The sequence below is a fragment of the Rattus norvegicus genome, chromosome 13, assembly GCF_021556685.1.
Source record: "Rattus norvegicus strain SHRSP/BbbUtx chromosome 13, alternate assembly SHRSP_T2T, whole genome shotgun sequence".
Classification (NCBI taxonomy): Eukaryota; Metazoa; Chordata; class Mammalia; order Rodentia; family Muridae; genus Rattus; species Rattus norvegicus.
The window spans coordinates 95,423,886-95,436,583 of NC_141546.1; the positions used below are offsets into that span (position 1 = coordinate 95,423,886).

Sequence of the window (12,698 nt, forward strand, 5' to 3'; positions counted from 1 at the left end):
ATGTACCTGCTTTAGTTTAGGGTACTTTCCCCTGGAATTTATCTGCTACTTACCTCTAAAGGAGAAACTATAACCATAAAATACTTATATCCCCGTTGACATTTTTAACAGTAACTTCCTAACACATCCAGTGATTTAAATTAAATGCCAAATTTGTTTTTATTTTTTTTAAGTTTTATTTATTTATTTTATGTGTGAGTACACTGTAGCTGTTTTCAGACACACCAGAAGAGGGCATCGGATTCCATTACAGATGGTTGTGAGCCACCATGTGGTTGCTGGGATATGAACTCACGGCTTCTGGAAGAGCAATCAGTGCTCTTAACCACTGGGCCATCTCTCCCGCCCCAAGATCTGTTTTTAAAACAACAAAACTTGGATCCTAATTTTACTAAAGTCAAACGCATTGAAGTTGGTGGGACATCCTTCCATAGACTTTCCTTCTTTGGATCCCTTTTTTATGTTCCTTGAATTATAATCATTAAAGACCCCAGTCACTGTAGGCCCCGCTCTCTACAGACAGTTCAGACTGACAGCACCCCTTGGCTGTACCTTGGCATGGTTCTCTCCTTCCCAGTTTCTACACAGTGGCAAATGTGAGTCAGGGTCCTCAACAGATTGGCTCTCTCTGTGTGTGGCATGGTGCGGGGCGTGTGTAGTTTGAGGTAGAGTGGGTGGTGTGTCCTTTTATTAGGAAGCACACTGTCTACCCTTCTGACATCCTCGTCGTGGTTTCTTGTTTAGACCCAAAATGTCTCCTCTTGAAGATCTTCATGAGAGATGCAAGTAAGAGGAATGCGTACATCAGAACGACAGACTCCACGTCATCTTTCTCTCTCACAGGAATCATGCTTCCGCATGGCTTGCTGGCTTTCCAGCGCCACAGTTTTCCTTCTCGGTGCGAGAGTTTTTCGGTTTAGAAGCAGACACTGGGCTTGGCTGATTTGCCTTGGAAACTAAACAACTAACCCCAATTCAGGGTGCTGGCATGATTAAAGCCGGCATCCTCCTGACTTGGAAAACTTATGACCACCTTAGGGTCTTCAGTTCCAGGGTGTTCTGGGCAGCAGCCTGTCTACCCTCAGACATTTCTTTCCTTTTTCATTTTATCCTGGAATGAGGGGCTGGCAGCAGACACAGGAGCTGGACCCCACAGGTGCTCGTGCACCGAGTCACCTCAGACCTAGCAACAAGTTCCTAAGAGCCAGAGGCCGGTGGGTGGGGTGAGTGGGAGGAGTAGGTTAGCCCAGCCTGCTCCTCCCACTCACCCCACCACAGGCACCTGCAGACCAGAGCTAGCAGCAGGCTCTACCTCCTTTGCTTTCAAGAGGTTGGACTGGGAGCAGAACCCAGAGAGGTCCACGCAGAGCCATGGGCAGCCGCGTTTCTCGGGAAGATTTTGAGTGGGTCTACACGGATGAGCCGCATGCGCAGAGAAGACGGGAGATCCTGGGTGAGGTCTTATGCATTTGTTCCATAGTGTGTAGCCAGTGCCCAGGGCCCCAGCAGAAAGAGAGGCCTGGGCTGGGCTCAGGGCCCTCAGCATTAGGGGTGCATGGGACTTATTAGAGAAGCCAGGTTCTGGCGTGCTTCTTTGTGAATCTACCACAAGCCTGTGACACCAGAAGACTGTTTCATAGACTTGTTTCCTCCCTTCTGCTGCACTTAATGCTGTTAGGGTAAAGACGCTGAAGCACAGAACGACCTGGCGCTCTAGGGTATACTGGGCACCGCGTCTGTGTTTCACAAAGAACTCTCTTATCTCTCCCAGGCTGCCCTTCACCACCAGCAGGCTTTTGGGATGGCTGATTTTCAGCATTGCCTAATGTCTCACTGCAGCCTCCTGATGTTTCTGTCTTTTAAAGGGTGCAGTGAGAGGGAAGGAGATGAATGCTAGGAGGACGCTAATCTGGGCTAGACAGCCTGCACGGAATGTGCTTCTTACCCGTTCTGTTTAAAACCAATGAAGTCAGTGGTAGGGGCTTTGAATGTGAGAGGCCCCCTCCCTCCAGTGCCGGGGACCAAAGCCAGAGCTTCACAGGGCAGCAGCCTTGACATCCACTTGTCCAAAGCAAAGGCAGGGCTCCGAGCTCCATGAGTACCCACGTTAGAAATCCCTTGTTTCTGAATGAGTTCACACTGGTGGGCGCGGGAACTTTTCAGTTGTCTTTTAAAGTAGCCCCATAAAAGACTTTTATCTCATTCTTGGGTTTCTTCTCTCTCCCTGAACAATATTGCAGCTCACTCGTACATTTTTTTATACGTGCTATCGTGCGGTACATTTTTTTCTACACCTTATCTACATATTGCCCAAGAACAATGTGATATCTACCCCGGCAAAACCTGATGCTCGAACTTAGTTTTCTCTTCAGTAGTCAGCAAAGCAAGCAAGAAGGAAGTGCGTTTAAAAAAAAAAAAATGCTTTTCTAGCGCTGTACCTTTTCTCCACCAACTTATCACCAATGAACCATCTCCCTTGAAAAGCTAAATGGTTCGATGAAAAATACCATTTTTACCCCTCAGTGTTCCATTTCTGGAGATAGAAAAGAAATAACTCTAAGGGAACCTATGCAAACTACATCACTAAAATGACAATGTGCTTCTGAACTACGTGTTTACTTTGGGGGAAGAAGGAGATGCACACGATTTCATTTCCACTGCACTCAGAGTTAGTGTCAGAGTCCGTTTCACGCTTTGCGAACGATCGTCCCGTGTGGGTACCCAAGAGCAAAGGAAGTGGAGGGAAACTCCACCCAGCTCCTTCCGATGGGCTTCACTCTAGGGATGCACTTCAGCTGAAAGAGTGTGGTCTGGGGTACGCGTGTCAAAGAGGGGTGTACTGTGCTTCCCACCGCTGCCTCTTTGAGCCCACACCTCTGAGAGGTCACTACCAGGGCCTTACAGTACCACAGGCATTTGTCACTGCAGAGCTAACCTCCACAGTGCCCACTGCCCTACATGGCCCACCAGCTGCACCAGAGGAGAAGCTACACTGGGAGGGCTTCATAGGCCCTGCTGTCTACCACACACTGCCTGAACCGTTTGCATGTCCCCACTGTCAGAGCACCCTAGAGGACAGTGGCTCTCACTGACTCTGCCATAGGATACCCTTCGCACACAGAACCATACATGTGCTGTAGTTAGTGTGGTGAACTACAAGTTAGTATGTCAGACGTAAAGCGAGACGGAGAGTACCGCATCTCCTCCTTCACGTGCAGAAGCCCGAGGAAGCTGACTGAAAGTGGAATCACACAGTTCCTAGGGGTTGGGAAGTGCATGAGGAAAGGTGAGAGAGGGGAAGTTAGGTTTGATCTGCACGGGCTGTATGTGCATGCAAAAAAAAAGCACACTGAATCTCATTAGTATGTATAATTAATATAGTCATACAATGCTAACTTGAGGGCTGGAGACATGGCTCAGTAGTTAAGAGTGCTGGCTGTTCTTCCAAAGGAACAGGGTTCAATTCCCAGCACCCACATGGCAGCTCACAACTGTCTGTAGCTGTTGTTCCAAGGGGACCTGACACCCTCACACAGACATACATGCAGGCATGACTCGGGACACAACTATATAACAAAACGAAAATACATTATAAAAAAAACCGGTAACCTAAATAAAAAGATATGTAGAATTAGTCTATATCGTGCTTTTCCCATTAACAAAGTAAAGATGTTGGGCGATAAGACCACCCTGGACAAGGCTTGAGTCCATCTGAAAACAATTCTTCAAATCTCTAGGGCTCAGGGTATGGCGCACTTCTCTTGCTTGTGCCAGGTTCTATTCCTGGTACACACACTCCAGAGAGATGATACTTTGTTATGGTAATTATTTTAAAATGGAATCTTTTATCCCATGCTAGTGCTGGCACCTGCAGGGTATTTTCATCTCAGTCAGCAAAGTGTCTCCCCTGATAAGCTTCATCCCATCTCACACTGCTGACGACTACTCTCTGAGCAGCAACCTCTCTCTCTCTCTCTCTAGTTCCCAAGGTGGGAACTACCAGGCCAGTTTCATACAGAGACCGCCTATCTCGAGGTTCTCTTACTGTGTACTCTGCTCATATTCCCAGCATCCACACCCTGGTCCCAGAAGCGCTACCCTCTCCTAACTCTCTGCCGCTGCTCTGTTTACATTCCCAGCATCTGCCCCCTAATAGTTATGGTATAAGCTCCCAGCAACCCATTAAAATCAAGACTCAATACGCTGTAATTTAGTAATCAGATTTACATGTTAAATTCTCGATCCACAATATGTCCGCACAATAAACACAATCAATTGATAAAGATATAAACCACCCACCTAGATAAGATAAATTTACCTATGGAAATCCATCCCGTAAGAAATATTCATAACTGCTTGTGGTCATTTAAGGCCACACGAATCTGGGTCTTCCTTCTCTGCCTCCATCTTGGCTCTACTCCTGTCTCGTCTTCTCTCACCTTACAAAAACTTTGTCCCCACCTTACTTTTTACTGTCCAATTACAGGCCTTGCCTTAACTTGTGTCAGCCCTCACCTAAGTATAGACATCAACCTACAATACTTATATTACATAAATATACTTCCAAAAGAACTTTTGGCTAAAATAACAAAACTACCTGTTGAAGTTTTAGGCACAAAGGGATTTTTCTAATTTGAGTACTCCTAATTTAATTTCTATGTTTTAAGAATTTTTTTTAAGGTAAGGCCCGAGTGTTAGAGAACTCACTCTGTAGACCAGACTGACCTCAAACTCATGGAGATCTGCCTGCCTCTGCCTCCTGAGTGCTGGGAGGTGTGTACCACTGTGCCCAGTCTGAGAATCTTTTCATATTTTTTCATGCTTTGGCCAGTAGTTTCTTCTCATTATATTATTCAATCCATGCATGGGAAACAGCCAGAGTTTTGTTAAAATCTACATTATACCTTTCAGAGTATGGCTAAATTTTCTTATTTTTCTATAATTATTACATACAGTAATATTTCATATATACCATGTCTTTTGTTGAAGGACAAAATCTGTCATCTAAATTCAAGAATATTTAGGGCTGGAGAGATGGCTCAGCGGTTAAGAGCACCCGACTGCTCTTCCAGAGGTCATGAGTTCAATTCCCAGCAACCACATGGTGGCTCACAACCATCTGTAATGGGATCCGATGCCCTCAGACAGCTACAGTGTACTTATATATATAATAAATAAATAAATCTTTAAAAAAATATTTAGAGGTTGCTGGAGAGATGGCTCAGTGGTTAAGAGCACCCGACTGCTCTTCCACAGGTCCTGAGCTCAAGTCCCAGCAACCACATGGTGGCTCACAACCACCTGTAATGGGATTCGCTGCCCTCTTCTAGTGTGTCTAAGGCAGAGACAGTGTACTCACATACATGCTGTAAGCAAATCTTTTTTTAAAAAAGGAATATTTAGAAGATGAAGAATTACAGTTTTATTATAGTACAATATTTCTCATATTATTATAAAGTGCTCAAAATACTAACTAAATGATAATAAATTATTTCACCAAGGGATGCATACTTTATCAGTCTTGATGTGTCTTTATATCCTTGTAGCAGGTAAAATATTGAGCTAGGAAACTTTACTTAATGTAGCTTTAAGTACTACTCTGTCTTCTTGCCTTGGAGGTTACCAGATCTTGCTAGCATACTTGGCTCTTTGACTTGGGTTCCAGAGATCAAACTCAGGCCCTCATGCCGTTTACTCACCCAGCTGTCTCTCCAGACCTCATTATAATTTCTTAGGCGTGTTCATTATAATTGTGTATAATTATATTTTATCTTCTCCATCTTGTTATATTTCTTTTCTTACAGCAAAGTATCCAGAGATAAAATCCTTGATGAAGCCCGACCCTAACCTGATCTGGATCATAACCGCAATGATTCTCGTCCAGTTGGCTTCCTTCTACTTAGTCAAAGACTTAGAGTGGAAATGGCTCATATTTTGGTCCTATGTCTTTGGCAGCTCTATTAACCATTCAATGACTCTGGCTATCCATGAGATTTCCCACAACTTCCCCTTCGGCCACCACAGGGCCCTGTGGAACCGCTGGTTTGGGATATTTACTAATCTCCCTTTTGGGATTCCATATTCGATTTCCTATAAAATGTATCACATAGATCACCACCGATACCTTGGGACTGCTGGCATTGACGTGGATGCTCCTTCTGACCTTGAGGGCTGGTTCTTCTGCACCACTTTCAGGAAGCTTGTCTGGGTTGCTTTCCAACCTTTCTTTCTCTTATTTCGACCTTATTTTGTCAACCCCAAACCAATGACTTACCTGGAAACTATTAATATTATGAGCCAGATCACTTTTAACATTGTCATTTACCACGTCTGGGGAATTAAGTCCTTAGTCTACATGTTGGCAGCCTCTCTCCTTGGCTTGGGTTTGAATCCCATTTCTGGGCATTTTATAGCTGACCACTTCATGTTCTCAAAGGGACAAGACACAAACTCCTATTATGGGCCTCTTAACTTTTTCATGTTCAATGGCGGCTACCACAACGAACACCACGACTTCCCCAGTATTCCTGGAAGCCGTCTTCCTCAGGTAAGACAATTTCTGGTGTATTGTTTTCATTTCTGATGGATCTAAATTTGTCTTCAGTGTCTGACAGCCTAATTTACCAACCTTCACTGTCTTGGGTCCTGACGCTTGGTTGGTGGTTACAATTAGAATTCAGAAGTGTTAGAAGATGTACAAACTTATCACTTGATAAAATAACTCAATTAAGAATCAAATACCTTTGTAAAGGGAACATCAGCTGCATTTTGAGCTGATGGGCTTGGTTAAGATGTGTGTGTGTGTGTGTTTTTCTATTTCATCTTTTGAGAATTTCATACACGAAGGCAGCATGTTTTGATAATACCAATCCCCTACTTTTACCAGACCCTGACCCTGCCAAATTCTCCTTTCACTTCATGACTTCTTTTCATAGCCCGCTGGGTCTATTCAACTCTCTCCTTATTTTCATGGTTGTAGGGTCATTAACAGAGCATGGAAAACTAACAGGGATCACTTCCCTGAAGAAAACTGACTCTCCCCTACTCCAGAAGCCAATGCTCCTGGGCTAGACGTGGGGTTTCATGAGCCTCTCCCATATCTATGCTTGAGTTTTGACCGAATCAGTCAAGAAGACACTATTTTGCAGCGATCCTTCCCCCACCCCCAGGCTCCTATAACCTTCCCACCCTTTTATGAAACACCTGCAAAAATGATCTACAAACTGGATGGACAGGGACCAATGCTGTACTCCCCAAGTAGAGATCCTCTCATCAGAATAAAGCATTGTGTAACGTAGCCGCCATGTGACAGTCCTGTGATTGGTAAATTAATGCCTGGTGGAACACCCAGCGCAACTATGACCTGCATCTGCAACTTTCAACATGGTCAGTAAGGAGAGCAAAGGTTTTGATTCGTTTTGCACAGACCAGTGCAGAGGGCCGCTCCGTTGCAGTCACCGTTAAACTGATGAAGTGTCTGGAGGTTAGCACCCATTCTTCCAACTTTCTGATAAACCTCACGGGATCAGAATAAAGGTTTGGATAAACAAAGCACGTACCTGAGTGAGCACAACCTGAGTTGGTGTGATGTGTGCTACCCTCCACTTCCTGGCGTCAGTCTACTCTGAACAGAGCACAGCTTTTGTTTCTCCCCTCTGTGGTGCCTTGAATTATGAAATCCTTGGCTGGCCTGAAGCTCACTTTGTAGAGCAGGCTGGCCTCTAACTCACAGAGATCCACCTGCCTCTGCCTCCTTAGTGCTGGGATTAAAGGCATGGCCACCGTGCCCAACTTCTGATATTTGAAGTTGTCTTTTACTTATTTTTACTGAGATTTGCTTTTTGCGCTTTTTAAGCATCTGTTTTTCCAGTTGTTCACAGCATTGTAAAGACAGTAGATACCAGGGATTGATAATGCCAGCATTTGAGTTTCACTGGACATGACACTAATAAATCCTCCAAGTATACTCCAAGTAGTAAGAAATGTATTAACTTTTTTATTTTGTCTTTAAAACATGAAAAATAGCAACTTTTATTTTCCCCTGGTTGATAATGTATTCTCAATCCTCAAGAACGCCTTAAGCACTCGTTTTCAGGGTCTGAACCTTGAACTGGCTCTGTCACTTTGGAACTTCAGAGGCTCTCTGTTCTAGCTACTAAGTTAAACTGATTGCCATTGGCTAGGCTCTGAACTCAGTGTGGATTGCAACAGAGGCGTCTAAGTGTGTGATCTACAGGTTGTCCTTACTCATGAACAGAGGCGTTGCCCTTTGGCTGGATTTAGTCCCTCTGTCTGTGTCAGGCACCCACCTCTCATCCTGAGGCCTCAGTGACACAGCTCAGCTCTCTGTCTTCATTTCCAGGTGAGGAAAATCGCAGCTGAGTACTATGATGAGCTCCCGCATCACACCTCCTGGGTGAAGGTGCTGTATGATTTTGTGACGGATGACACAATGAGCCCCTACTCCAGGATAAAGAGGCCACCGAAAGGGAACGAGGTTCTACATAAATAAACATTCCCTAGGGCCAAAGAAAAACCTTCCCTAGAACGTTATAATAGTTGACTATGTGGAAATATCTGCCCCATTTGGTTTCTCTCACTGATAATTTAACTTCGAGCACTGTCCCACTCATCAAGACCTCTGCCAATGAGCTATCCTCCCAGCCCGAACTTTTGTCCGGTTAAACTTGGGATCAGTGACGGTCAGAGCTGTCTTGCTACAATTTAAACTCAGATCTCCGTGATGTCAAGATTTGACTCTGGTTTTCACTAAACCTGACCTTTACAGTGCTCAACTCTGCCTACAGGGTGCTTGCTTATTGATAGTGAATTATCATTTCTTGTGGTGTCTTCATCCATGTCTATAACTTTCTTAGAACATCATGAAATGGTTACTTTACTACATGATTTATAACATTAAGTTTCATTTTAATAAAAATGCTAACGAACTGCTGTCAATCCAAATGCACACACTGGTTTGCTCTTTGGCGTTTGTTTGCTGGATATTCAACTGTCTTTTCTCTGTGTTATGTCGTTACGTTAGTTCTTAGGGAAACTTAACTTGACATTTTTCTTCCCTTAAAAGAGACAAGAATGATTCCTAGGTTGTGGTGGCATACACCCACAGTATTTATTTTTTATTTACATTTCAAAAGTTAGTCCCTTTCCCGGTTTCCTGTCCACAAGCCCCCTATCTCATCCTCTCTCCCCCTTCTTCTATGAGGGTGTTCCCCCTCCCCAACCACCACCCTTCCCGCCCTGACATTCCCCTACACTGGGGGGTCCAGCCTTGGCAGGTCCAAGGACTTCTCCCATCAGTGCCCAACAAGGCCATCCATCCTCTGCTACATATGCAGCTGGAGCCATGGGTCTGTCCAAATATACTCTGGGGTGGTGGTTTAGTCTCTGGGAGCACTGGTTGGTTGGTATTGTTGTTCTTATGGGGTTGCAAGCCCCTTCAGCTCCTTCAATCCTTTCTCTAACCTCCAATGGGGACCCTTGTTCTCAGTTCAGTGGTTTGCTGCTAGCATTCGCCTCTGTATTTGTCAGGCTCTGGCTGAGCCTCTCAGGAGACAGCTATATCGGGTTCCCACCAGCATGCACACCTATGGTCTTAAGAATGGTCTGAGGGAGGCTGGGGAAGAGCGTGACTTGTCACCCTCTACTGCACTTAGCTTTATGTAGTTTCTGGGGCTTCGAACATGGATTTGCACACTTGAACCTCAAGCATTTCGCCCTCTGGGCCATCTTCCCAGTCCTGTTGTCTCTTTTCAAAAGCTCAGGGAGCACTGCATGCACACCTCAGGAAAATGACCATCTTGCTCCAATTTGACATCACCTCACTTTAAAATGCACATTGGAAAGTGGATAGTCTGGTCCTCGTTAAAAGGAAAAGAAAAAACCAAGGGTCCAAAAATATGAAGTAACTTCTTTCAAGTTGGCCAGCTTCCTCTTAATGTGGTGGGGGGAACCGGAACCAGTTCTAAGCCACCTCATTCTAAGTTTAAGAACTCTCCACTGTCTGTGATATTAACTCTCCAGTTATGAATCCACAGACTGCCTACATATGAAAGAAAGGGTTGGGAACTGACTTCCTTAGTTAGAAACGAGTGTCTAGAAGCTGAGACAGAGTTTCAGTGATTGGGAAGATAATCATCCACGGGGATGGATGCTTCCTTCACTCTCCTGTCACCTCCTTTTGCTCCAGGGGACGCAGCAAGCCATTTCTGCCTCCAACTTGGGTTCATAGAAGTCAGGAAGGCTGGGAAGGAAAGGGAAATCAGGTACGGCACATACACACACATTACACATATTTGCGATAGGTAGCCTTGGCTCATGCCTGCCTGCTACATATTGTGTCCTCGCCCCCCTGGTCATTGTTCTGTGCTAGCCCCAGCACATTCCTTTCTTCCGTGCTCAAGACTGCCACAGTTAGAGCCTCTGTGCTGGTTCTAATACAGCCAACTCATTCCCTTCACTCAGCTCTCAACTCAAAGACCTTCACAGTAGGAACCATGGAGCAAGCAGGCATGAAGAAGCACCCAGTGGGCAGGGCAAGGGAAACTCATCCCCACCCTGACTCCTGAGACAATTCAAGGTCGGCCTCACCAGTGGTAACCTCTCAGCTCTTCATGGAATTATCCGTCCCCTGTATCTTCTCCTTTCTCTTCATATGGCATACGATTTTCAAGGCTGTTTGAGCAGCAAGGAAATAGAGTTACATATTGGCTTCATCCCCTCTTCACTAAAGGTTGATCTTGGGCACTTGAGTCCCTTTGATGTGCAAGGGACAGAGAAAGTTATCAGGCAAAGAGATCCATGCCAAAGGGCCTTACACTAAGGCTCACCATCCTGAGTAGATAGATAGGAGAGGAAGGACCTGACCAGAAACTATGCTGCCTCACTGGTGTCTCTCCCACATCATTCTCTCTCCCAAGTCTTAGGGGACTAATTAGGGTTTCACTGGTTCAGTGTGAAAGGGGACCAGGGGACCTAATATGCCTGGAAAAGAGACCTAGAAAATGGCATTGATAGTCCAAAGAACTTGCCCATAACTACAGGATAGGCTAAGATGTACCCCCTGGCCCCCCACACACATAAACACTTTAGGGAAGCGCGACTATCATAAACAGTTAAAAGGCAGATGAGCATGGTGGTGTGCACCTGTAATCCCAACAGTTGAGTGGCAGAGGCAAGTAGATCTCTGAGTTTCTAGCCACCTTGGTGTACAGATCTAGATCCAGAACAGCCAGGGATACTCAGAGAAACCCTGTCTCAAAATAACAAACAGGCAATCAAACAAACAAAAATTAAAGGGCATGAAATTTGGGTCTGAAGAAATGAATAAGAAGACTAATGACTGCTCTTCCAGAGGATCCGAGTTTAATTCTGAGCAGCTAGATGGGAGCTCACGGTTGTCTTTAACACCGGTTCCAGTGATTCTACAACCTCTTCTGGCCTCTGCAGGCCCTTACAGTCAATCATCATTCTCTGGTCTCTCTGCTCCCACTCTCCTCTCTGTGCCAGGTGACTCCAGTAGAGATAGCACTGTGTTCTTGGCTCCTGAGGTCACAGGAAAGACTGACAGGTAGTGAGGAATATTAATTACCCTGTTTGGCTTTGTCATTCTCAGACTAGGGAAGCTCTGTCCTCACAGGGTTTAGCTACTGGTTATGCCACCAATTCTAGCAGTCACTAGCAGGACATCCCTGGCACCTCTGCCTGTAGCTGTGGGTCAGCAGATAACAGCATCCAACACTGTTTCTAGGGACCATCAGGCTCAGGCAGTTTGAACCCCCCCCCTCCTCGGGTAGGTGCCTTAAAGGATGAGTTCTGAGTCACAGGAGGAATCACTTCAGAAAAGCCAACAGCCTTTATCTAGTAAAGCTCCTCAGATGCTTCTCTTTTCTACGTTTGTCTGCCTTCCATTCACTTCCCCAGCCCAACTATCTGCTCTATTCTTGTGTTGTTGGTTTTATTTGTTAATTCATTTTGTTTTTTTTTCTATATCTATTTTCTTGACAGGTCTTACTACCTAGCCCAGGCTGGCCTGGAATTGGTGTCCCTCCAGCCTCAGACTCACCAAAAAAGGGATATCATTAACTTACAAAGAGGACACACTGGGTCTGGGTCTGAGTTCTAGAGGTTCTCAGCAAGAGTGGTTTGCCCTGTCACTTTCTGCTACCAGCAGCTCAGTGGCTTGGGGACCATAGCAGACACCTTTTCACTTAGCAGTTATGAAGGAGGAAGAGGACATCCACTGTCCCTTTCAAGGCATTCTCCAATGACCTACTTATTGCCCTCACTTCAACAAACACGTGTCAGCTGGTCTTCAAGGATCAAGTCTACTATCCAAACAGATCAGAGTCTGAGACAGGATGCTCTCATATTTAAGATTTCCTGTGCTACAGAGGGAACTCAAGGAGTTCTGGACAAAAAAACCCAAAAAGCGGGGTTGGGGATTTAGCTCAGTGGTAGAGCGCTTGCCTAGGAAGCTCAAGGCCCTGGGTTCGGTCCCCAGCTCCGAAAAGAAGAACCAAAAAAAAAAAAAAAACCCAAAAAGCAAAAAACAACCACAACAAAAACCAAAGCAAAAAACAACAACAACAACAACAACAAAAAACAAACAAACAAACAAAGAAACAAACAAAACACCCAGGTTTTCTGAGGCTGGGAATATTGTTCAATGGTAGAGTTGT

The 12,698-nt window shown here is 45.1% G+C and overlaps 1 protein-coding gene across 1 annotated transcript; it reads left to right on the top strand.

Annotated features, from left to right (window-relative positions):
* The first annotated feature begins 1,286 nt into the window (after nt 1-1,286).
* Degs1l2 (delta(4)-desaturase, sphingolipid 1 like 2) lies at nt 1,287-8,968 on the top strand. Its single transcript, NM_001430783.1, has 3 exons — nt 1,287-1,453; nt 5,805-6,547; nt 8,363-8,968. Exons 1-3 carry the CDS (start codon nt 1,372-1,374, stop codon nt 8,510-8,512), a joined length of 975 nt encoding a protein of 324 aa, NP_001417712.1. The 5' UTR covers nt 1,287-1,371; the 3' UTR covers nt 8,513-8,968.
* The last annotated feature ends 3,730 nt before the right edge of the window (nt 8,969-12,698 follow it).